The sequence below is a fragment of the Struthio camelus genome, chromosome 20, assembly GCF_040807025.1.
Source record: "Struthio camelus isolate bStrCam1 chromosome 20, bStrCam1.hap1, whole genome shotgun sequence".
In the NCBI taxonomy this organism is placed as follows: domain Eukaryota; kingdom Metazoa; phylum Chordata; class Aves; order Struthioniformes; family Struthionidae; genus Struthio; species Struthio camelus.
Window position 1 is genome coordinate 4,836,503 of NC_090961.1, and position 26,001 is coordinate 4,862,503.

The following is a 26,001-nucleotide window of genomic DNA, read 5'->3' on the forward strand; positions in this document are numbered from 1 at the left end:
GTAGCGCCTGGGGCGTCTGGTCTTTCTGCTGCATCCTGCCCCGGGTGGTGCGGGAGCCTGGGCTGGCTCAGGGACCCATCTCCTCCCCATAGGGAAATGCTTTCTGAGGAGGGGATGCTTTCAGTCCTAAATCGCATCTGCGTGGGGTACGGCCTCTCCTGGAGATGCCTGGATCCATCCCCGCTGATTAATGAAGGGCCTTAGCTGCGTCTCTTTGGATGCCTCCGTGTTTGGAGGCTCGCTCAAGTTCATCGTAACCTCAGACTTGTAACGATTTGCAAGTAGCAAATTGTATTTTGAGTAAAATCAATAGGACTTTGAATGCATCCAAGTGTGCATGCATAAAATGAGGCTCATGCTTCCTTCCTCCTCAGGAGAGAGAAACTCTCCTGAGGACAGATCTCCAGGAGGCCCTGAGTCCTAGAGCTCTGAGAGGTGCATGTGTGTGAATAAAATTAAAATCACTAAATCAATGTTTGCACAGCATTGCATCCTTCTCCTTCCCCTCCTGAAACCTAAAGCAGGACAACTCCTTTTCAGATCAGTCTGGATTGGCTCTCTTGCCATGGGGACCTTTGGCCGTGAGCCATCTTGGACAACTAAAAAAAGCGCTTGGCCCGGACTGGACCTCATATGCTGAGGAGGGACGAAGCGTCCCAAGCGGACATTTAATCACACATCCCCCGATCCTTGGTTTCGGTTTCAGGTAGTGCCGCACGCCAGAGCTAAAATAGTTTAGCTTAATATTTAATTAATGCTGTTCCGTATCATGCGGAAATGTGAGATTGGCTGGTGTTACCTTAAACCCCACAGCTGTGGTACTGGCTAACGACTCATTTTCCAAATCGGCTTTTAGAGGCGCTAACAAGCCTTTCCCATAAGTAGTTTTTGATTATCAAGGCTTTTCGTTTTCCTTCCTTTTTTATGCTTGTGTTCAACGGTTGTCTTATTTCCAGTTATTTTGCCAGTCTGGGGCCAGTTTGAGCCAGACAAAGCGCTGGAGGGGCTGCGAGTTGGACAGAGAAGGAAGACGGGTGATTGCCAGGCTACTCGCCCCCGTGCCTCCTTCCGAGCACTTGTTCTCAGTAGCACGGTCAGGTTTTAGAGGATTCGATCCTAGGCTGGACTCTCCTGTTTTCATCTCGTATCCGGCCAAGATGATGTTCCTGGCGTTTCTCTGAGCGGTGGTGGAGCTTGCCGTGGAGCCAGAGCCAGGGATGGTGTTCCCAAGGGGAAGGACGCTTATGGCAGCTCGCCTGGAGCTTGGGGTATTTCGATGTTGCTCTCGGGTTCGTCCTGACCTAGTGGGTTCGGCTGAGCCCTCGCAGTCCTCTCGCCACCCTCCTGCCCTATGCCACGGCTTGCTGACGTTTTTTGGAGTGCTGCTGATTGGGAAACGTCACTGAATTCTCATTAGGACCCTCAGGTTCCATGTAAGGACCAAGCGTGGTTCGTCTCGTCTCTCAGGCCCATTGAAGGAGATCTCCTTCAGCAACCCAACTACGGCTGGAAGTGCAGCCCATGTCGAGCAATGGGCATTTTCTCAGGTCTCTTGACTTGTTTTTTTCCCTTCCTGTTGTTTTAAAGTCCTATCAAAGCCAGCTCCTCGCTCCGGTTGGTGCCAGGCTATCAGGTAACAATACTAAAAGTAACTGAACGAGACAGAAACTCGGCATCTGTGTCAGAGAAGAGGGGCCATTAAATAGCAGCATAAGTATTTATTGCCGTTGTGTTAAAGGAGCTTGCCAGCGTGAAAAAAGTGCTGTAGTCTGAGCATTAATTCCCGTAGCTGGGAGCGGTGGGCGGCGTGGGGAGCCGCACGGCTAATTTGGCTCCTCGTGCAGCTAGACGGCGGCCATGCTTATTTGCAGCTCCTGGTGCTTCTAGACGGCAGGCAGCCTTGCCTTCGCCCTCTCTGCATCAGCATCGTTTCCGTTTCCCCGGGAGGTGAGGGACCGGCTCCGTTAGCCTTGACTCCCTATGCTTGCTGGAGGATGGGATCTTCCATATCCCATAAGTAACCCGGGAGATAGCTCTGCTGTGGCACAGATGTAGGGTCTGCAGGTCCAGGCCCTGAGAAACAGTTGAAAATGTTTCCTCTGATGCTTGGTTGCTCCGTGCTAGGAAAAGTTGGTGTATCCTCACCACAGCGTGTGGCTTGTCCTTTTTCAAACAGCACTGCCAAGAAAAGCCCAAGATGGTGATTATCTTCCATTGTCCTCCTAGGGCTCGGACACATCTGCTCAGCTCAGCCTGACGCCGGTGAGCGTGGTCGCAGCTAATGCGTTCGGCGCTGGCTGGGAGCGGACGCCCGGGCCATCCCATGGCTCAGCCGACTTGCTGTCGCGCTCAGCCACGTGCTGCCAGTGGTGGGTTGCATCTCCTCTAGCTTCTGGAGGTCCTCGCAGGAGGAGGGCATGGCTAGGCAAGGGCAGGCAGGACTTGCCTGCAACTCACGGTTTGATGCTACGTCCGTTCAGTGATGTGTCACCCTGTAGCCAATGTACTTGTTGATTTACACTTGCCATGTTAATCATTGCGATGTTAATCAGCCCTGATTTCAGATTTTTTTTGGTGCTTAGGCAGGTCGCTGCCTTAAATATGGGAGAGAGGGTGTGTGTGTCCGGAAAGCTTATGATAGTGTGATTCAGTGCAGAGCTTTCCTACCATTTCCTATAAATCCACCTGAATTATTCTTTTCTCTTCCTAGTCAGGGGATATTGTTATTTTACAACAACTGCCCGATGTTGTAACGTACACAACAGAAGAAATTATGTCAGCCCCAAAGAGCTCAATATATGTTAACATGATCCAAGGGCTGAGTGCTGTTCCCCCTGGAAATCAGCAGAGGCTTTGCTACTGACTTAAACGGGAGCGTGTTTGGGTCCCCCAACACATCATGCGCCCAAATAATTGGTTTAATGCAAAATAATGCTGGGTTTAATAACCCTATTTTAAAAAGAGCAGCCAACCAAGTAGAGTATAATGGCAGCAGTGCTTAGCGCGGCACATTACAGCTAATGGACTTTGCAGCGCAGTGGTGCTTTGAAAGCTGAGGAGCTGTTCGTAGCCCTGAGAACTGCCCAAGTTATCAGAAACCTTTAACAGCCGGAGGAATGGGCTGTAAATCAGAGCATTCGACGGGAGTAGTGTTGATTTTTACATCAGTTAATGATTGGGTCCAGAAACTCCCTTTCCTTCCTCTTCCCTGGGCCCCGCTCCCCTCCTCTTTTCTAATATGATTTATCATCCCTGATTGATCCGTAGGTGGAACTTGCTCGCTGGAGAGCTGCTGCTGGTGCCTGTGGCACCATTAGGAGCCCAGCAGCGCTGGGAGGAGCACAGGAAAATCTGTTTCTCCCCTTCCCTCCCTCCCTCTGGGATTTTCTCCCTGCTGTCTGTGGAGAGCTGCTATGCATCAGACCCATTTTTGCCTGACTCTTCCTGCTCCCGGGAGAGCCTTTGGCTTTCATTACGTTTGCAGCTATCGGAGGCAAGGCTTTCTGGCACCAGAGGGGTGGCGTTTGCAGGCGGTATCGTTGCTCCCCAGCCACGTTCCCGAATGTTGCCCTTTTCCTCCTCTTGAAGCCCTGGAGATGGGAGAAGGAGGCTAAAGGCATCGAGCCCACAGTCCTTATGGAGAAGTGTAATCCTGTGCATATCAAATACGGATTTATGGGGGTGCCCTGAGGGCACAGCAGGAATTTAGAAGGAAATAACGCAAAACTTTAGTGCATGTTCCTCAAGCTCTGGTCTGGGAAGCATTTTTCAAAGGGGCTGGAGGTTTCAGGAAAGATGCTTTCATCTGGAAAGTGCATCTCTGATGCTCAGTTCTTGTTAAAGGGCTTAACCTCATTATCTTGAGAGGTGTAATCGCTTGTCCCTCTAACGCAGCTGTAACCATAACGTAGCCTGACACGGGCTCTCCCAACTGTGGCTAAGAGGTCTCGGGGCCAATCTGTGTCAAATGTTCGCTTGGGATTATTTTAACCCCTTCCTACTCCCATGGCCAAGAACATTTTTAGAAAAGGAAGGAGCCGTGTATGCCTAGCCTTCCTTGCTGGATTTCAGAAGCAAAATCCAGCTTATACCTGATTTTTCTGCTTCCAGTTTGCAGATTGGAAGCTCAGCTGGCATTCCAGTCCCCAGTGAGGCAGGTGGTCATAGCATCCCTGGCAAGCTCCCCACCAAACCACTGTCCGGGCTTTAGGACTCTGTTTACTACTTCCTTGAAAGCAACCCTGAATGGCAATTAATGCTGCAGATGCGTTTTTATAAGACCAAGGGAGCAGGAAACCCAGAGGGGTGCTAGAAGCTGAGCAGCTTTGTTGCTCCCTGCCTGCTCCAGCAAATGACTTTTGTTTTATATTCCCGAATCTTTCGTCTCCAAGGCCGCAAGTTGCTGGTTTCAGTATCTGCTGGTCTTTGAGATGTTTCACAGCTGAGGACCGTGCCCAGGTCTCACTGTATCACCAACTGCTGCCTCCCAGTCCACAACCATGCAGGCCGGTAGCCCTGGCCAGAGATTGGGCTAGCTGTGAGATGCTAAGACTTGCAGATCAATGGTTTGATGCAAATCAAAGGTAATTGCAAATTTTATCCATGTTTTCTATGTCTCCTGAATTCAGCCTTCAGAGCCCTCAATAAAGAGGGAAAAGCTATGTGAAATAGCTAAAGCATTGCAACAGTTGTGATTCATCTGTGAGCTGGGGAATTTATGTACAGGAATCCAGGAAACAAAACTGACATCCTTGAATGCTTTTCGATCCTGACCTGTTGGGCAAGTCAAGGGCAAAGATTGCGTACCGGTCTAAAATAGCAATGAGAGGTTTCGGGGAAGGCAGCCTCGTTTCTTGGTAGCTGATGACTTATCAAGGTTAATGCGGTTACTGCTGTGTTATATCAGGGAGCCGTCCGCTGCATGGGCGCTTAGGGGCCGTCCCACCGAGGGGAGGGGTGTTCGTTGGGTGCTTGCTCTCAGTTGTTTGGTTTCTGCTGCTTATTTCTGATAAATAAAGATGCAGTAGCTATTGCTCATAAACTTTCATATTCAGCAAGGTAAGTTGCCAAGTGAGCTTTATTAGCCCTGCTTTATGGGGAAGGAAGGTGAGACATGAGAGCTTGGCTTTCCCGGGGTGGTGCAGCTGCTGGTATCACAGGTTGCAAAACCACCGGTGCCTGGCTGCCAGCCGGCTGTCCTTGTGCCGCTGCCGGTCTGTGCCGCGATGTGCCCAGCAGATCGTGGCACTGTCATCGCGGGAGAATTTCGCTATCTTTGATTCAAAATCCTTATCAAATATATATCAACCGAAATCCACTCAGCTGGTGCCTCTCCAAACGCCGAGCGCCGGTGAGTGCCGGGCTTTGCCTGCACCTTGCCTTTCGGGGACCAGCGCTTTGCCAGCGCCCGCCCGAGCGGGAGGCAGCATCGTGGCATCCCTGGGCAGGCGGAAAGGAGCCACTGCGGAAATCTCTGAGGCAGGAACATCTGACCTGGAAAGGGTCAAGCTAGTCATCAAAATGGATTATTATTTAATAACTGCCCTCCTCAGCAGCCGGCCGAGTGGGATGGGGAAGCAGCGCCGTGCGGCCGGGAGGAGAGCGACCCTCGGCCCTCTGCGTAGGAAAACCAGACGGCTCCGAGAGCGTAACCGAGTCACCGCTCGTCCTTGGCGTCCTAAGGAAGTAAAGCACCGCCGAGTCTTGTTCCCTTCTGCTTAGCAAGGGGCTGCTGCTCTCATACCACAGTGATTTACAGCAATGGTCTTATCAGGTAATTCAGTGTTGGAGGAGCTGGTTGTATCAGGAGATGTTAATTTAAGGAATTCCCCGTGACATCTGTGAGATGCTCGCTTGGCGGTAGCCTTGGCTGTGCTGCATTTGGGGAGATGGCTATAAACCAGGCGAAGGTTTAGTATTCACTGTACTCACCGCATGTGTGCTATAAATATAAAGCCTTATAGGTATTATGCAATAGGCAATAGCATACGAGGAGCATAAATAATTGATCCAGAGTAAGGAGGTGGTTGTGTTTTGTGTATTTTGTGCTGGCTCAGGCGCTCTGGGCATGGCTACGCTGAATAATCAAGCGAGGGAAGGTTTCCAGGACTCAGCGCTGATTTAACCAAGGTGCTAACCAAAGGAGAGGTATATGCAAAGGGAGATGATGGGAAGCTGGAAACTTCTCGTGACACTTTGCTTTGCAAATAGCAGGACTTGACTGTGCACAGCCCTGTGTAGGTGGTGCAGCTGGGTGTAAAGTGCTCGGAAATGGCCCCAGATACATTTTCATATCTGCAGCAGCACGGGTGCTGAATACACGAGGTGACCAGACACCTCGCTGACCATTGCCACGTGCGGCAGCGCAGCCGCAGGAGAAAATGCAGGGTTGGCATGGTGGTGTGAAATTCAACAAAGGCAAGTGCAGGGTCCTGCAGCTGGGGAAGAGTAATCCCATGCAGCAGTACAGGCTTGGGGTTGACCTGCTGGAAAGTAGCTCTGCAGAGAAGAACCTGGCAGTCCTGGTGGACAACAAGTTGACCGTGAGCCAGCAATGTGCCCTTGTGGCCAAGAAGGCCAATGGTCTCCTGGGGTGCATTAGGCAGAGTGTTGCCAGCAGGTGGAGGGAGGTGATCCTGCCCCTCTCCTCAGCCCTGGGGAGGCCTCCCTTGGAGTCCTGTGGGCTCCCCGGTACAAGAGAGACATGGCGCTACTGGAGAGAGTCCAGCGGAGGGCTACCAAGATGATGAGGGGACTGGAGCATCTCTCCTGTGGAGAAAGGCTGCGAGAGCTGGGCCTGTTCAGCCTGGAGAAGAGGAGACTGAGAGGGGATCTCATCAACGTGTACAAGTATCTGAAGGAGGGGTGTCGAGAGGATGAGGCCAGCCTCTTCTCCGTGGTGCCCAGCAACAGGACAAGAGGCAACGGGCAGAAACTGAAGCACCCATCTGAACCTGAGAAAAAACTTCTTCACTGTGAGGGTGACTGAGCACTGGCACAGGTTGCCCAGAGAGGTGGTGGAGTCTCCTTTGCTGGAGATACTCAAAAGCCGTCTGGACGTGCTCCTGGGCAATGTGCTCTAGAGGACCGTGCTTGAGCAGGGAGGTTGGACTAGATGATCTGCAGAGGGCCCTTCCAACCTCAACCGTTCTGTGATTCTGTGTGCGCAAATGGTTCTGCAACTGCAAAATTAGGGACCGGGTATTTGCCCTGGAGTCTGGTGATTGTCACTGGAAACTTTTTTAGTATTAATTAAACTTGCCACCCAAGAAGGGTGTGTGCAGAGATGGGGCGAGATTGAGGTTTCCATTCAGGCTCATCGCTGCTCAGCTGAGCTCCTAATTTGCTTGGAAGCAAATACTCACTTGTTCTGGGAAATGTGAGGTCTCAGGAGGTCTCTTGGCGCGGCCTGTAAACCTGGCGGGAACGCATGGAAATCGCTCTGATTCTCCAAGCATTCTCGTAGCTTGCAGAAAGGTTGGGGCGTTTCTAGTATGCAAAGTGTATTCCAGCCCAGCTGGGTTTGTTTGTTTTTTTCAAATAACGAGAGAGTTTATTTTAGCGTTTTCTAGATGCACAGAGATATTGTCAGAAATAAACAATGATGGAGGAAGTAGAAGACCAGCAAGCATAATAAATTATCTTTATTTTGTTTTAGTTTGTTTTTAAATCTTTAGTTCGTAAGAGAAAGCTGTGACGTTAAGGAAGAGGAAAATTGGTGGTTTTCTTATGGTGGAGTGGAGTTTTTTTGGTGTCAGTTTTTGGTGTTTTTTGTTTGCAAAAATCCCGTTTTTTTACTCAGCCAGGATTCTTGCAAAGTGACTAGTGAATCTGAGGAACCCAGTTTGAGACTCCTGATTTTTTTCAGGAACTGCAGGACTTAACTGTTTTCTGAAAATCAGGGTCTCTCTGAGACCTCTGCTGCTTAGCCTCTGAAATCGTGGCTGCAATACCTCGGCCCTCTTGTTCCCTTCCTGGTTGTGTTGATTCGCAGCGATCCGCTCATACCATGCAGACTTTTCTCCAACGTACCGGTTGGTAAATGATCAACTAGATCGATTTGATCTAGCGATGTGTCAAAACCACAGGTGAGTTGGAACATCAGGAATGCAAGCAGCGTCCCTCACCTTGCGTGGTGAAATGCCACCAGAAATTTCCCAGTAAGACTTTGCAGGTCAAACGTGGAAAAAGTCTTATCTGTACGTACACCTGCACCTCATGCCTTCATAGCCCAGTTTCTGGCATCTTACTGGCAGCAGGACATTATACGTAGCTTGTATAGTAATTTTTGCATGCTGAATGCCTTTTTCTTGGAGGAAGTTGCGTTTTGAGACCCAGATGAAGAGCCAATTCTAACAACCTGCATAAACACCTGCAGTCTAAGCCTATGGCCCTACTTCCCCCCAAAGACAACCTAACAGATGATGAGAGTAGTTCCCCCCAAGCAGCATGTTTCAGTGACTTCGATAACCTCTCCCAAGGTGGTACTAAGCGCCGAGCTGATCTGCCCACGAGATCTTTGCTCCGGCTGAGGCCGAGATGCCCGCTGAGAGCGCCCGGCGCTGCCCCGGCTGATTGATTCGGTGCAGCAGCGCGGCAGGCCGGCTATAAAGCAGTGTTGATTATCGTAGCTTTTTCGAGTGTGGTTCGAGGGACCAGCAAATTCAGGAGTCGTTGCTCATGATTTCTTGCATGCGCTCCAGTAGCGCTTTAAAGATGCGGCGGCCTCGGTTCTGCCTGCTTCGCAATTTCGAGCAGCGCCTTAGTTTTAGGAAGGGAAGCCCAAAGGACTGCACTTAAGCAATAGTTAAGGTAAATCAGAAGTTAACTGATACCCCAAGGCAAAACATCTTTTTTTGGTTTTACCCTGCCTTGTGAAAGGACAAATGGCTTCTGCGTTTCCAGGCTGCGATAGAAGATTGGTGAGGTATAAATAACCCGAGAACTATGATTTCACTTAGGGTCATATCTGTATCAGTTGTATTAATACGTCCTTGTGTCAAAGCCCCCAGTGAGGTCAGGGACCCACTGCCCGCTGCTGCCTCTGCGCCTAATACAGCAAATCCTGCCCAGCCTCAAGAAAGTTATAGCCAGGAGTGGCAGGAAGTAGTACTGCGTTTCTCGGCAAATAAGAAGCTATTTTACAGGGAAAACGAAACACAGTTTAGCAAACACTTAAGGATTTACTTAGTTTTAAGAATGTTGTTTAATCCTGTTGAAACTGAGAGGATTACTTATCCTTAAATGCATGCTTAAACGCTTCTCTGGCTGGGGGCTGGCGGACTTGAGCGCGGGCGCCTGTAGAAGGGGCTGGGGATCGCTCTGGGCTTCTGCTCACAGCTGGCGGGAGGTGCTGGGGGAAGACTTAATGCCTGATGTTGGCACTGTTGGGGCTGCTATTCGGGCTTGTTTTCAGAAGTTTTGGAGACTCTTTGTACCTGAGCTCTTCTGGGGGAAAAAAAAAAAAATGTCATTTTTTTATATGAGTACCCGAACGTGAATTTGGGAGCCTAATTGTAGACAACAGAGTTTGTGCATCTGGCTCGTCATTAGAGCCGGGTCCTGGGCTTTGATGTGCCAGGATGTTCAGAGATTAGGGGGTTTCATAAAAGAACAAAGCAAAAATTGTTGGCGTAGAGAACAGTGTGCTTTTCTCTTAAGTTTCCCTGGAAGTCAAACTCTGCGGTATAACTGATTCATAAACTGTTTTTTATGCTTTATGAGTCTAAGAATAGACCACAGAAGAGTCTCATTCAGTCAGTCTAGGACTTCCCTTGGACTATTTTGGGAAATGTGCAGCACAGGCTGGGTCTGGGGCTGCCAGCTGGCGCTCCATGTTCCCCTCTGCCTTTGGTCGACTCATTTCCAGGTGTTGCTTGCCGGCCGCGGGGCTCTGCTCGACGGCCCCTTCCTCGGCGAGCCCTAGAGCGTTTCGCAGACGCTTACAGGCTAAGTCTCACCTTCTCTCTGAAACGAGGGAAAAATTAGCCTGGCTGCTTTTACAGGTGGGAGACGGAGGCATAGAGAGTTTGAAAAACGTGCCTGGAAGTGGTCTTCTAAGCTGCTGACAAGGCTGGAAATAGCACCTGGTTTCGACACCCAGTCATGTCTTAACCTTCTTTCTTCTCTTGTTAGTCATGTAGTTTTTTGTTTGTTTGTTTGTTTTAAGGGAAGGTCAGCCTTATTTAAAAATGCACATTAAAATGACAGCTTGAGCGTTTGTCCTCTAAAGTGTTAAGCTGGCTGCGGTGTCATCCACGCGGGGCTCCCAGGCCAGGCTGGCTTTGCTGCCTAGTGGGCTCGGAGGCGTTCAGTTCTCTGGTCGTGGAGCGTGTTTGCTCACTGAAGCGTGATGTTGCCAGAAGTCACATCTTTACTTGACGCGTCTTAAAAGCCAGAGCAAATGAGCGACTGGCCAGAGATAGGAGTGTGAGGAGGGCTCGCCGAGCCAGGCTTCCAAAACACTTCCCCGAAACGCAGATGTGAGTCTCCAGGCTTTGGAGCTTGCAGCTTGCTGGCAGAAGAGCGCGTGGCTGGAGTACCTTTTCCCAAAGCAGCCAAATCTTTCCCCATCTGCCTTTCCTGTGTGAGATTACACTCAAATGATGAGCTTCGCTGCATGTAAGATTATGGGACTTAATTTCTGCTCCAGAAGGTTGACAGTGCCTTTCCTAGTTGCACAATAGTTGTGGTCCATAATCAGTGACTCGAGGGCGTCCGACCGCGGCGAGGATGATGTTCTGGTAGCTATCCAAACAGGCTCTCAGGAGGGAGGAGGAGGCCAAAAAATATGCTCATGACAGCAGTAACAAAAAGGATGCTTTGTCCAATTGAAGAAATCCCTCATTCCTGTTTTCTGTTTAGAGAGAAGTGTCAGGGACAACGTTTAAAAAAGGAGGTCTGGGAGGGTGCTTTGGCAATGTCCTTTTTTGCCACAGATATTTTGTGCAAGACAGGGGGGGCTTCGGAGGTGAGAGGAAAATTCCTTCTTGCTCTGGAGTTACTTTTCCGTGTTGAACTCGCGTTAGTGACCTTTTGTACCAGGGAGAAACTTGGCCAAGTTTTGACATTCACAGAGTCTCATTTGACCTGTTGAATAATTCAGCATCTCTATTCTCCCTGTGAAAGTCAGCTGTTAAATGCCAAACTGTGGCAGAGCCTTTGTTGCCGCTCGGGCTTCGCTCCCGAGCGCTGGGTGGCAGTGGCCGAAACCCCGGCAGGTCCCCGCGGAGGGCCTCTGCTCGCTCGGAAGCGCCGAGCCCAGATTCCTAAAGATTAGAAAAAAAAAAAGGTTCCCAGAGCATCGGGCAGAGGGATGAAGGTTGCCAAAGGGTGGAGGAGAAGATTGGGGCTTGGGGCACGGAGCCTCGGATCTGCTGAGGCAAACCCCACGCCCTCACCTGGGGTTTTTCTCATTCTGTTACTAATCCTTAACGCTAGAGGGGGAAATGGCGTTGGGACTTGGTGTCCGAGGTGGTCCGGCGGAGCCGGGCGCGCGAGCCGTGCCTCCAAGATCAGGCAGGCACACGCCGCGCCGCTTGCTCGGGATTTGCATGAGGCTCCTCGCCGCGGCTCTGATTGACGTGCTCCGGTAATAGCGTGGGAGGGAGAGAGGGTTTGAATAACAACAGCGATCCCAGGAGAGACCTCAGATGCTTATTCACTTAGGGCACGTGCTCACCTGGGTGATGGATTTGAAGGTGGCTTAGCAAATGCGGTGGGGAGCCGTCCCTCAGCCCGGAGATCATCGTCCCTAAAGACAGCAGCGTTTATGGGTGCCGTGCGGCTCGGTTAGGTGCAGGGGAGTCGTGGTCTGACGTGAAGAACGAGCCCCCCTCGATGCTGGTGGAGCAGTGGCTGTTTCCAGCAGGGACAGCTGGACTCTGTCATGCCCCAAGGAGAGCCGGGGGGGACGTGGGAGCTCTTGACAGCAGGGACCACTCAAGAAGTCCTTTATCTGCGTCCCTGACACACACATCTATATTCATTCCACTGGGTAGGAACCCCTTCCAAAAATAATAGGTTTGTTTTTTCATTCCTGAGCTTTATAATGATGAATATGCATAAGAGTAAAGCATGTTTTCCATCTATAAGTGACTAAAAACTTGTTTTTTGTGTTCACTGAAAATTCTGCATAGCAATTAAAACATAAGGGGATGTCAAAAATGAGAGTTTTCACAGAAAGCCAATGGCTTTACTTTTCCTGATTGCAATGCTGGTGAAAATATTTCACTGTTGACCCACTTTTGGCTGTTCTTTGCCAACAGTCTCTACTCACCTCTAGCAGACAGATGATGTATCTTTATTGAAAGCCAAGAAGTTAAAACCTTTCAGTGTTAGTAGGTTTGCCTCAATGAGATCCTCTCGCACAGAGAAAAAGAGCAAAGGAGTTACCAACCTTTTGTAATAAAATACAAAGCAAGGCAATTTTCAGAGGTCCTCAGTCTTGCATAAAACCCGCTAGAGCAGATCTGGAGCTGTTGCATGAACTGTGAGGTGGAGTTTCCTTGGATGGTGCTGCAGCAGTGCAGGGCCAGGTTGAACGGTGCTGGGCCGGGCGACGCTCCTGGGGCTGCTGTGCCATGCTGGGGGACACGAAGGCCGATTTCCCGGGGAACGGAGGGAGCAAACCCGTTTTAGTGGACGTCTGGGAGAGCAGAAAGCTTGGGTCCGAACGCCGTACTGTGAGTCCCCGCGTTCCCACCGAAGTTTCCGTTGTTTTCTATAAGCACACCACGTTTTTCTTTTTCTCTCGTTCCCAGGTGATATCTGCAGTATCCAGACTCTCCTTCCACAGTATTGCTCAGACCAAAGGAATTAGGTAAGATCTTTGCAATATGATGCTTTAGATAACGTTTCTCTCTCTCTCCCCCTAGTATTTAATCCCACCCGATTCTTGTTAATATGGCTGAGATGAATATATTAGGGATAAAGAGCCATCGGTTGCGGGGGGGGGACTTCCTTTGGGGCGCAGGGCGCTTGTAGAAGCCCCTTACTTGCTGCTCATGGAAAGTTTGCAAACGTCCTTCATGCCTTCAGAGTCTTTTGCTCTCGATACAGTAGGTGAAAAGTCACTATTTATAGGTGAGGTGCTTCTCCAGGCGTGCTGGGGAAGGAAGCATCAGGTGCCGGGCATGGTGGGTTTTGGTTGCTCTTGCTGGAGGTTTGCTCAGGTCTCCTCTCCAGGGTGCGTCCAGCTGTGGATGGGATCCCAGGGGCCCAGGAGAGTCGGAAGCACCCGTCCTTTTCAGCCGGCCTGAGGTGTCGGTGGGTGGGCGGTTGTGCCTCACTGTCCTCGCTCGTCACCTGCCCTGCTCACCTTGACCCTCTCTGCTATTAATGCTAAGATTTAGCACCGTCAGGAACTCCAGAAGTGACTGGGGTGGTTTTTTAATTACTAGCAGCTGGTAAACTTCTTCCTGGGCTTGACAAAAGCACATTATTGCTGAGTGTAGAAGGGATGTTAATAAGTAACCCAGGCCTGGCTGGCGGATGTGCTGCCCCGCTGCTCGGGCTCCTCCTCTGCTAACGGAAGGAACAATAGCAAAGGACTTGAAAGAACAAACGCAATGCAAACAACCCTATGAAACAGGGCTGTTATCCACAAAATATTTGCAATCGGTTTTCTTATTTGTGTGAATCTTTATTATTAATCTGGTAATATCTCATCACTAAAACAGCTAGTATAACTGGGAGAAGTTCTCGGCCCAAAGTGCTTTTCCTTCCGTTTGTTGATTATTTTTTCCCTCCCAGTTATAAAACACATTTACTTTCCTCCACGAACTTGTCCCGTTGCTATTCTGGTCAGGGTGTAGCATAGCGCTGGTTTGCCGCAGTGTCCTGGGGCCAGCAACAGCCCCAGCCAGGATGTGGGGATAAGGATCAGATGGGGCTGCTGCTTTACACCTAGCCCTACCGCCCGTGCTAGCTGCCCCAAGCCATGGTTTCCACCCTTTGAATTTTGTTTTCTTAACAGTAAACGTTATTTTCACTGCCTTCGCTGCACTGATCTTGCTAGAGGGGAGCAACTCTGTGTACCACAAGCCCTGAATCTTCCCATCTGTTAAATATGAGCCTGGCAGATCCCACCAGGAGTTTTGGAAGATTCAGGGAGCAGAGGTTTGTAAAGCGCATTGAGGAGTAAAACACATGGCATAAGTTAGGGACTGTTTATTATAAGGCTAGTCTTGAGTCCAGGAGAAGCCTGCAGTGATTATTATTGCAAGGGGAAAGAGCATGCAAAGCGTTTTGGAGGCAGGCAGCAACGGGGGCATCCCGTGTTGCCCTGACTTTGCCAGGGCTGCATTGAACAGCCAGGGGCCCGATGCAGAGAGTTCTCGGCACGTCGCTGGAAGAGCCCTGCGGCGTCTCTCGCCCCTCGCAAAGCCCTTCCCTGGGCAGGGGGTCGGTCGGGTCGTCACTGCAGGCGGTGCACGAGCTGTCAGGTTTCTGTTATGTCTTGGGAAGGTCTCCAGCTGCAAGGGACGGGGCTGATGGGGGGCCGGTTGGTAGCTGGATCCAGGGGCAAGGGCACGTGCGAGCTGTGACGTTTCGTTTCTTGTGGATATGCTGATTTTTTTCCTTTTTACTACTAGTGCTTTTAATTCCCGCTGAAGCCTTTGGCCCCATAATTATGCAAGAACAACACAGAGCTTAGTGGGTGTTTGCCTATCCCTCCGTGCGTGTTAACCCTGCTCCTCCTCCCCGCTGGCCACCCCGGTAAGAACAGCAAATGCCGTCGCTCCCGTTAGCTTGAAACAAGCCCTGTGGGGGGGGACTCATCCCATCGCCACTGGCCCCTGAGTGAGCAAGCCCTCATTTTGCCTACTGCTGCTGTTTTTTTGCTTTGTTTTTCGGTTTGATTGGTTATTTTTTAACTAGATGATTTCTTGCAACACCATCAGCTGGATCAGGATGGGAGCTGGACTGTGCGGGCTTCAGTCCTGTAGCGTGAGCGTGGCTCTGCTCCAGCCTATATTTTAGGTCTAGGGCTTCAGGAACACACAAATCAAGAGTAAAATAAATCCCTAAGCCTATTACTTGTCCTTAAATATGTTCCACAACATGAAGGGTAGAAAAATAAAAATGAATCTTATGTGTTATTCAGTGGGAAAAAAAGTAATCTTTCTGTCTAATAATTTCTGGATATGTGAACCTTGCCAGAGGAACCCTGTTTCGCAGAGTAAATCAGATAGCTATCAGGATAGCTGTGTTGGGATGACAGAGTGTTTCTTCCAAGGAACAAGCTACAAATAGCAAAACATAGCAAAAAAATGATCCTGCATGCAATGTTTTGTTTGTAGTACACTGCAAAGGCTGGACTTAATATATTGCAGCTGTAGCTACAGCCCGTGCTACGTATTTTGTCCTCCTGCCTGTTACAATTTCAGTTGCAGATTTCGGATCCCCTTTGGAAAGCAGTGTCACCCTTCAGCATGTTGCATCGTTGATAGCAGGTGGCTGCCTCTGTTGACTGATAAAATCGAAATGAATTTATCTGTTGCACAAGGCTGTTGGTGCAAACAGCGCAGATGCTACATCTTCTCGCGTTCGTATCTCCACTAGTTAAAGCAGCTTATCGTCACAAAGACCACCACCCGCTGACCGCTGCACGCCGGCTCGCTGCCGGGCAGGGCAGCCCGGGAGGTCCAGGTTGGTTTCAGACCATTGCATGCCACAGTGACAAAGTCACTAAATTTTTTCTTTTTTTTCTTTTTTTCCTGATAGTTTTGCATGTGGAACATGCCCCTCGCTTTTTGGTGCCTCCTGGAAAAAGGCATGTTTTCTCTCTTTAGCTTAAGGCCTTCAGAGAAAAGATGGTTTTGTGCTTAAGGAAACGCGCTGAAGGAGGAGCGGATGCACGAAGCTGCGTTCTGATCCCGGCTCTGCCCCCAAGCGCGGTTCCTGGCCCTCGGCAAATCCCTTAGTTTCGCACGTCTTTCCCCTCCTCGAAAACGGGGAGGTGAATAACGCCTGCGTTTGCCTGGCTTAATTGCACCAAGATCTGCCTGTTCACGTGGGTGTGTGCAGCCTTGGGCAACGCCGAGTTTTGATCTTGTTTAGGAGCCCGGTTTCTGCAGTAATGCAGTGATACCCTTTTCCTGTAGTTTTTATCCGTGCATCGCTTGGAGGGGAACGTGGCGGAGCTGTATTTGGGGACAAAGAAAAGATTGCCGTTGTGCTATCTGTGCCCATCACCTAAGGAGAGAGGAGATTTTTACTGTTTTCCCGTTTCTCTCCATTGCAGGGTCTAAACATGCACAGCTGCCTTGCTCCTCTCTCCTTCCTTCCGTGGGTTTCTTTCCGTATTTTCTTCCCTCTTGCACTGGCGTGCCGGAGCCCCGTGTCCAGAAGAGCACGGCACGTTCAAGCGGCGCCAGGTTGCCAGACAGCCCCATAGCACCCACCAAAGTGACAAGCGCATCTCGCTTGCTTTCCCCTTCCCTTTTTTATTTGCTGTCCAAGGGATGCGACGCGGCTGATATCTGTAGAAGGCAAACGAGGAGGATGGCTTCTGTCCCGCGCCACCGCGCTTGCAACTGCCTCGTTTGGCCGAGGAGGAGCAGCGTCCCCGCGCTCCCTCGGACCTGGGGGGCGCTTTTCTTCCAGCGGCGGCACCGGGGCTCTTCCCAGCCGCTTAATCGCCTGTGAAATCCTCCTTTGGTCACGCTGCGGCTCGTTTCGTCTCAAGAAAAAAAAAATCACCGGGAAGGTCTGGCAGCTCGGAGGGAGGGGGACACGGTTGCGGCGACATTTCTCGTGTTTTTAAAAGTCGCGAGGATTGTTTACGGTCCCAGCAAGACATTAGCACCCTGCTCCGCTGCCGTCCTTGGCAGGCTCCGAACAAGGAGGCTTTATTTCAGGGCTAGGAAACTGGGAGTTTCCATTGCGGGCCTGACTCATGGCCCGGTAAGTCCGTTATCCTGTTTCTCATCGTGGCTGGCACCGAACGCTTCCAAGTCAGACGTAAGAAGTTTGTAGCGGACAGAAATAACACGATCTTGCGGGGGCGCAGCACAGAGGCCGTCCTGTGCTCTGCCCTGTGAGTCTTCATACCCTTTCCAAACGTTCTTGTGCAAAAACCTTAGCTTCGTGGAGGACAGCAAGAACTTTTACTGCGGGTCCCAATAAAGCAGGACTTTTCCCGTGAAGGTTTTCTTCGTAAGCCTTTCCTACACCAGTCCTGGCTGATCTGTGCTTTGGCGTCCGCTAGGCTCCGGCCGTTGTTGCACCTAGTGGTGGCAGCTCCGCGGCGGAGAGGGACCGGTGAGAGCGGCGAGGGGGGATGTTTTTCCATCTCCCTGAGATGTATGTTTTTCCTGGAAGCAGAGTTCTGCAAGCAAAGCAGGAGGTTGAGGAATATTGGCTCATGCCGCCTTCATGCATTTTTAATGTGTGCACAGTGAAACCATCATCTGAAAACGGGAAGGAGTTAGCATGTTCAACGGCCTTTTACCGAGGCCCTTTAATCTGCCTAAGTCCTTTATATATGAATCGAACCTCTGAAGTGACTTTCTGCGCAAGACACTGCAGTTATTAAAATACATGTAAAAACTTCTGCAGAGGGAGAGAAGAGGGGTGCAAAGGCCTATTTGTGAAGTGAAGGGCGTCAGGTCTGGCTGTTCGCCCCGTCGAGAAAGGGGCAGGATTTAACGTATGCTTTTATCCCTGTTTAAAGGAACCGGACTGGGGAAGAGACGCCTTGTCCCCGGACTAGCTGTCCTGCGCAGTGAGGCTGGTTTAGATCAAGCTGGCTGTAGCATTGGGCACCAGTGTGTGATCCAGAACCTCTGTCCCAAAACCTCCATGCTTGCTTCAGCAGTTCAGAGTTGAACCTCGAGTTTTGTCTACCTTGCAGGACTTGAATCCGTTTCCCTGTCTAGCTTAACCCGCCTGCAGCGTGGGAATAGCCTTAATTTTGCAGTGCAGGTGGCACTGGATTGAAACTTGGATCCTGCCCGCAAAACCCAGCTCTCGCAGAAGGCAGGACCGCACAAGCCCTAATGAAGGAGGTGGTTCCCCTTGCCGTGCTGGAGGAGGGACGGGTGATAAGTGGAAATCAGGCTTCATGCTGGTCTGTCCCCCTGCCTTGGGTATGGCAGCTCAGCCCGGGACGCAGATCCAGCCACGTGTGGAAATGACAAGCGATTAAAGTCTCTAACGATTAAGCCCTGGAGTGTCTGCAGGCAGCGTTTCTGGTGAGAAGGCGGTTACAGGATCCCTGCTCCTGAAAGGCTGGTTTTACAAGGACTATTTTATTCATTGCCAGTGCGCTCTCTGTAATTGCACTCTACCCGTTATTTTTTTTGCTGCTGTTGTGTATCCATTGTGCACACTTTAAGTGTTGCTATAAAATGGATTTAGAAGACTGCGTAAGGAAACCGTGTCTTGAAAATGCATACGGTTACTTTGCAGAGCGCTCCTGGGAAACTGGGACTAAAAACCCTGCTCTTCCGTGTCCCAAAACACTCACCTGCATCATTTGAGCTGATTGAAACCATCTCTGCCTGTCCAGCCCTAGGCTCCTAAGGCTCATGCGGCTGCCTTTCTGAACATCAGCCCTGACTAACGCAAAACCACAGAGGTTCACGTAGTCCTTGCGGGGGGAAGGGGGTGTAATGTACATGGTTTCCTGTGATATGAACAGACCTTCTGTAGGAGGACCGTAAAGCCAGAGAGGTCCTTCCATTGTCAATAAGCAGGATCCTTTGCTTAAAGCTGTTAGTCTTCAGCTAAAAACATTTTTAACAGATTTATTTTGGCAAGCGTGTGTCCTCACCGACTTGCTCCTTAGAGAGTCTGAAAAATATCATTGCTGTGTTTTTCTGTGCGGCTTCTTTGTAGGCTTGGGAGATGCTGAGGTCACGCTGTAAGCATCTGCTAATCAAAGCAAAGGCGATGTCTCCCTCTCCCACCCGCCCATCCCCTAGCAGCTTTGCATAACGAAGACACAGTCCTGAAGTGCACAGCTCTGCTTAATAGTCCCGTTTGGGGCTTGATGACTCTTTGAGAGCACCTGCCTTGTCTCTCATCAACTTTGCCCTTGTCCTGCTTCCCGCAGGGCTCCCGCCTGCATCGTGGGCCGCCGTGGCGTCATCTCACCTTGGGGTGCGACGGCAACGTGCAGACAGCTTTCTCTCTCTTTCAGTGTCAGTGCATGTGGCAAAGGTGTTGGAAAGGTCCTTCCGAAACGCGGCCCTTCCTCCAGTGGTGGGAAGGGCCCCGGCTCGGCCGGCCCAACATGGGGCTCCTCCCGGGGCGGCGGGCTGCTGCGGCTGGAGAGACGCGCGTTCAGCTCCCGGCTCAGCCCTTGGGCGAGTCGTTGCTCTTTGCACGCCGCCGGAAAGGGGGAAGCGCACAGCTCTGTGTTCCCTGGGGACCACGCGGCCCACCGCTCAGCTCATCACTCCGGTGATGTGTTCCTACGCCTTCCCCATTGCTCAGCAGGACCCTGGCTTCGACGGCTCGTCCTGGAGGTGCTTCCACGCAAGCCGCAGAGCTGACGCTGGTTTGGAAGCAGGCAGAAGCGGGTGTTTGGGTAGATGTTTGCTTTTCTTGGCGCATGTCTCTTGGGTTGCAGCAGCTCAGGTACAGCAGAGAGAAACTCCACTGCTAGGCCTGCTAAAAGGTTTCCTTGTCTTGCTTTGCAGCAAGAAATAGGGGAGTGTAAAAGGTTTTGCTTTCATGTGAGCTGTTCTAAAATCCAGCAATTGCAGACCGTTGCGGGGGTGTTTGTTGATATACCATGGCACGCGTCCTAGGCTTTAATGTCCCGGCTCTTGGATGTGGAGCCCTGATTTATCTTGTTTCTCGGTTTGGAGCCCACCTGTGAGCTGCCAGGGCACCCTCTCCTCTGCCCCGCCGGCCCGCGCTTTCCTCGAGCGCTGAGCACCGCTGCTCTGGCTGCCAGCGGCATCGGGAACGCTGACGTCGTCCCTTCTCGCTGAATTTGCCGTTGGTTTTTAGCTACGGCGTTTTCAAGCCTGGTTTTGCTTTTGTGAGCCAGAGACCTAGGCGGAGCGACTGGTCGCACTGCTACCCTAGGGGATTTTTTTTCTTTCGAGAGAGAGATGTTTCTAGATTCCCCTTTTGATTTCATCCGTCTGTTGTTGTCAAAGTGGAGCTGAAGTGAGGGGAGAATCACGCCGCTTTGTAGAGCGAAGCATTGGTACGCGAGATTTTTTTTTTTTTTTTTTTTGAAGTGCGATAATGTGTTGAAACATAAAATTACACGAGCTGTTATTTTCTTGTCTCATAACCTCCAGAAACACTTGGTTCAGGTTTGGGCTAAAGATAAACCAGGGTGTGCAGCTACCCCTTGGGCACTGAGCGCTGCGCTGGGCTACGTTCTGTAAGCGCTCTCCTGCAAAATCCTCATCTCTGTGTTGTCTGGTTACGTCGCTTGCTGTTTCCCCCACTGAGTTTCTATCAGAATTAGTCTTGTGAGAATTTTTGCAAGTTCCAGACCACAAATAAAAGCAAATTATAATTTTTCAGAGGACATGCCTGAAAGTTGGCGCAGTATGCGGTGCTTTCCAGAGATGAGTAATGTAGCACAATAGCATGATTTTAATTAAATTCAGCAGCTTTTGGTACGCTCCAGCGTGCCTTGTTCTGCAGGGAGAATTGATTCTGTTCTGCTTTATAGAAGTGGCTCGTGGGCATTGATGGTGTGATTTTCATCCGTCTGGCAGCACTTTACCAAAACCGTTCTCTGACGTCGTTTCCATTTCACAGATGGGAACCAAAGCTCGAAGACGCGCGGCTGTGCCCAGTGCTGCATGAGTCGAGAGCGGAGCTGCTAAAGCAGCCTCAGGTCCCCTCTTCCCTCGCCCTTAGTCAGCTCACAGCCACCTCTTAATACAGCAGTAAATTAAATGCTGGCTTAATCTCTCTAATCCCATTGAAGCCCATGATGAATGCATTTTCAGTTGTGTGTAAGTCTTGCAAAACCACATGGTTTTCTTTGGACGGCTCCACGAACACTGGGCTCATGAAAAGCATGATGTCGTGCGTCATCCCAGGAGGCCCGTTAGGGCTCCAGGACACCAGAAGCGATGGCTGACAAGCGACCGACAGGCGCAGAAAGGGGAAGGGGAGATGCTCTGCTCAGGGAGAGACTTGCCATTTGGAATAAAAAGAAGGGGGGGGGGGTTAAAAAAAAAAAAAAAAGAGAAAGGGAGGAAAGGCCAGATCTAACAAAACGATACATTGCAAATGGCCAAGGTCTGAGCACTTCCCTGGGAGAAATATGCTCCAAGGCTGGAACCACGTTAAACCTCGGTGCTCGTCGGAGCATGGGGAGCCGGAACAGAGCTGCTTATGTGCAGAAAGCGGTGTCTGCTGTTTGGGCCTTGTATTAATTTGGAGGCATCATTTTGAATACTTTTGCAAGCCAATCACCAAATGGCACTGAACAGGCATGTTAGTAAGGAAACCGATGCTGTTGAGATGCTCGCACTGCAGAGCTTTGAGCGTTTCTCCCTTTGGTTCTCCGGAAGCGTTCCTCCTTATTCCCTCTTACACGAGCACAGATGGATGCTTGGGGAATAAAAACGCCTCTCCAAATCCATGCCCTGCAAGTGCAGAAGCAAGCAAATGACATATGCTGGTGGAGGCGTGCGGAGGTGGGTTGCCAACAGGCTTTGGTTGACTGGTGTGAGTAGCAATGCTCGGATAGCAGCTCTGATTAGCAATGCTCGTTTGAAAGCGTGGGAGCTGAGACCGGCTGGTGACCCGACACCCAAACTCTCACCTAAAGCACAGCCGCAAAGTCCAAACCCTTGGTGAAATCATAGATGTCTCTAGAACTTCTCAGTCTTGCTGCGTTGCTTTCTTCAAAAAGGGGTTGTCGGAGGATCTGTGCGTCCGACGATGCATTTTGCAAATGACGGCAAGGTGTAATTGCAGTCTACAGCTACCATGACGTTAAAAGATTTTTCTGGCTGGATCCCGAGCTGGGAAGGCTCGGCACAGCCCTGTCCCTGTCGGCAGAGCTGCGGAAGCCCCTTCGCGCCAGCCTGAGGCTCTGGTCCGTCCCGGGTATTAAGAAACCCCATGTAGAAGGGGCAGCAGATGGAAGCAGCTCGTGTTTCCCTGGTGTCACATACTCAGCCTGCTTTTTCAGTGACTGAAGTGCAATCACTGGACTTAAGAAAATGGGAATAACCCGGTCCCAGAAGAGCACGCCAGCTTTTGGAGGCTGGAGTTCAGCTCCCGGTAAAGGATGACTCATCTCGTCATAGCTCTTGTGGATGTTTGCCCATGTAACGAAAAACCGTTCCCACAGACCTGTCCCAGAGACCGTCTCCACTGAGGGAGGCCTCGGATGGGAACAGCTCGTCGGGGCCGAGGACACCGAGTGGGGAGTCATCCCGGCCGCGCTGGTGTTCGCCTGCCTGCCTTTCGTCCAGCTATCGGGTGTGCTCGTTCACAGGGCTGGTGTTCGTCCCTGAGAAATCAGAATGGAGGGAGATGGGGGGGGAAAAAAAGGAGATTGTGCAAATAAATCACGCAGGATATTCCCTGCTCTGTCGCTCACTGTTTTGAGGCTGACGCGCTACTGCAGGAAGTTATCTAAGTAAAGCAGACCTATCCCTGACCCTGTGTGCTCTGTGATGCTATCGACAGGGGTGAACAGCTGGTTTTGGGTTGCTAGGACAAGACGCACGGATGCTGAAGTGTATCCATAAATAAATCTTCCTGCTTATTCCTATTGTAACAGAATTGCAGCTTACCTACGTTCTTCTCATCAAATAATTGAGAGGAGAGAGCAGCCAGGCACTATATTGAGCTGCTGCTCCTCCCCACCGGAAGGGTTGCCGCCGAGGAGTGCGTGGGGGTGACTGGCGAGAGGGTTCTTCATAGGAGGGATCATGGGGCAACCCAAGGGACTGCTGAGAGCCAAGGAGGCTTTTGTGTTAGGTGCCTCATGAAATATTAATTGATTATAACCCTATGCAATGTGCTGTGGCTTTGGATGGTTCCTGCGTTGCCTTGCGAGTTGGTGCATGAGCAAACTCTCCAACCCAGAAAATAGCCTAAGTGAAGATCAAGCCTAAGCCTTGATCTTCACAAGATCAAGGGCTTTTTGCATTGCGTGTCCAGAATGATCATCATCTACTGTAACTCTTTAGAGCGAGAAGCTCGCTCTAAATTCAGTAACAAATTACTTGGTCTTTCCTTCTTTTTTAAACTTTAAAACAAACACATTGGACCAATGCTGCTTGCATTCAGTTCTTTGATCTCTGCAAATGATGCTGTTGAATGCGGTGGGTTTTGTCTGTGAAGGAGTCTGCTCTGGGAGGTTTGTTATCCCTAAGAGCCTGTTCCAGCATGGTTTGCTGTTGCTGGGGGTTTTGCTGTTCACCTGAGAGGGACTGGCCTTGCTGCAGCCCAGGCCCAGGCTTAGAGAACATATGGCTCAGTAGGTGATTTTAAGTGATGCTGAAGTAAAAAGTCTAGTTCTTAATTAATTATACTAAATAAGAGGAATTTTCTAATGAATGCAAACAAATTGGGAACGCTGCAAAATTGTTGGGTTTCAGTGAACTCCCGATACTTGACTCTAGTACTGCTGGGCAACCCTGGCCATTCTTCTAAGGTGCAATTAATATTGTTTATCAAGTTGCAATGTATCTGGAGGTTTTAAAGAATTTATCAGGGAGTTGTTAGCTTTTAGTCCCCTTTGGTTCCAGTGTTTCTGCTCTTCTTTTAAATAATGCCATACAGTCTGGTCCTAAACAGCGCGGTAGCTCCAGGGAGCTCATGGCTAGAGGACGTGCAGCATTGTTGCTCTACCGGATGGAGATGCTTTTCTCTCCGTAGTTACAGGCCAAGTTATTAATCTCCATACATGTCTCAACGCAAGCCCTGTGCTAAACCCTGATGTGATTGAGGGAAACCCCAGTAAGAAACACCAGGTTAAAAGTTCACTGGCTGGGTTTTTCTTAAGAGTTGCGCTGACCTGGATATGGCAGGGCAGAAGTGAGAGAGGGGCTTTTCTCCCCTGGCCGCTCCCCACCCCGTCAAATCTGTTTCTGCAGCCCGCTCGAGTGGAAGACGTCGCTCTGAGACAAGTGCCAACCCGCGGCGGAGGCGGCTGCGCGGGAAGGTGATCTGATGGGAAGCGGCAAAGGCAGCGAAGTGCTGGAGTAATGGAAGGGACAGGGCTGGGGCGTGCAGTCCACCTCGCGTCTCCTCCAGGCGCCGGCGAGCACCTCGGTGACCCGTGCGGTAGCGCTGAAAAGAGACTACGTGGAATAGTGCTAGGAAATGTTAGAAATGTTTTTCAGTAGCTGGTTGTTGGAGGTTTCCTGTAACAGGCACCTTGATTGAGAATGAATTTTTGCTGTGTTCAGTGAAGAAAAATAACGCAAACAGGTGCGTAAGGGAACATAAGCCGGAAGCAGGGAGAGATTTTAAATGTTGACTGTAATTAGTGGGGCTAAATTAAATTGCGTTGTGGCACGGAGGCCTAGCTCAAGAGCAAGAGCTATTTGACCCAGAGCTGTCTGAACCCTGCGACAAGAGGTCCCTGCCCCAGGTAACTGGTGGTGCCGTCTAGCGAGGGGGATCGGAGGAGGACGGAAGGGCTGTCACCCCCTTTTGGGGAAGGGGAGATCAGAGGCGGGTTCCTGTGGCAGAGGGGCACGGGGAGCAGCGTTTGTGCGGGCAGCCGGGGACGGCGGCATGAGCAAAGCGCAAACGCAAGGCTCTCTCCAGAAAGCCATCCTTCACCTCTGGGTTTTAGCCTGTTCATGTAGTAAACTTCTCCTCGTTGTGACTTTCCTTTTAATTGCGTTCTCTGCATCCTTATTTTAGCCGTTATCTGCTATTGCACAGATACAGATTATTAATTCCTTCTCTGCCCTGACTTTCGCTCCAGTGCTGTGCCCGCAGTGAAGGTGAAGCTGGGAGGGCTTGCGAAGCTGTCGTCTCCCAGAAACTCTTAATTAGAAAATATTTGTCTCTCTTTGCTGTCTCCTTCTCTTACACAGGGGACTTTAATCATATGAATTGATTACACCTTGAGCCCAGATTTATGGTTGGAAAGGTGTTCTTGTGGTTTTAATATTCTTTAAGACTCTTTTACTTCTCTATTTCTGGCATGGCGGCCACTGGAGAAGGGAATCGTCAGAGATTAGAAGTAGAAGATGCATTTCAAAGAAGGGAGGTCAGGCCTCAAGGTGGACTTTTATTTTTTTAAAGCTAGTGTTGTTTTAAAAAAAAGAAGTCACCTGCGGTGCCTTGTTTCTGCCTGGAGTTGTGCAGGATGGGGTAACCCTGCGGCACAGTCGCTTCCCTGTTCCCCTCGCCTGGTGGTGCTGAAGTTGGAGACCGGTTCTCATGATCTGCTCCGCCACCTGCACGAGAAGCTGGTGGCTTTTTTGTCTGAGGTTCACGTGGCCTTTGCATTAGTCACTAGGCACTAATCCCCCGGGGACAGCATGAGAGGGGAAATACAGACACGCAAATGCGTTATGTAAAGATCCTTGGTGTCTCCTGTTTTCTAATTGTACCTCTGTGCTTTAAAGTTTCTCTCCAAAAGGCTGAGGGCTTCCCTCCACATCTTGCAAAAGCTCGAACATCTGGTTCTGGCAGAGGTTGGGGTGCTGAGACAACTACTGAGCGGCACCTGCCTTGCAAAAAGAGCAAGACAGCGGACAGGGTCCGGGCTGCTCTTGCCACCCGTCGCCTCCCGCGTGGCCGCTTTGCACGTGTGCCTGGTCAGAAAGAGCAACCTGGGGCTGCGCTCCTGAAGCCCCGCGGGTTTGTGCCTCGCGTAGGGGCACAGCAGCCCTGGTACGCTGCGGAGCAGGAAATCATCCTGCTTTGTGGTGGGTGGGAAATGCTGCTCTTCTCACTTTGAGGCTCACCACCTGGTTTGAACTGAGCTTGCTGCAGGCTGAAGCCCGGTTTGAAAACACGCTTGGTCTGAAGCTGCCCACCAAGGGAAGGAGAGGGAAGTAGAGGAGGGAAGGCGAATTATTGCTAGAGACT

The 26,001-nt window shown here is 50.6% G+C and overlaps 1 protein-coding gene across 10 annotated transcripts in view; it reads left to right on the forward strand.

Moving 5' to 3' along the window:
- VAV2 (vav guanine nucleotide exchange factor 2) overlaps positions 1-26,001 on the forward strand; it is a 168,211-nt gene that overhangs the window by 96,779 nt on the left and 45,431 nt on the right. For all 10 annotated transcript variants that reach the window (XR_011135653.1, XM_068915165.1, XM_068915175.1 and 7 more), the window contains one exon: positions 12,762-12,820. Coding sequence is in view for 9 of the 10 variants with exons in the window: in XM_068915165.1 (XP_068771266.1) it covers positions 12,762-12,820 (59 nt within the window). In the remaining variant the exon portion in view is untranslated. The remainder of the gene's footprint in view (positions 1-12,761; positions 12,821-26,001) is intronic.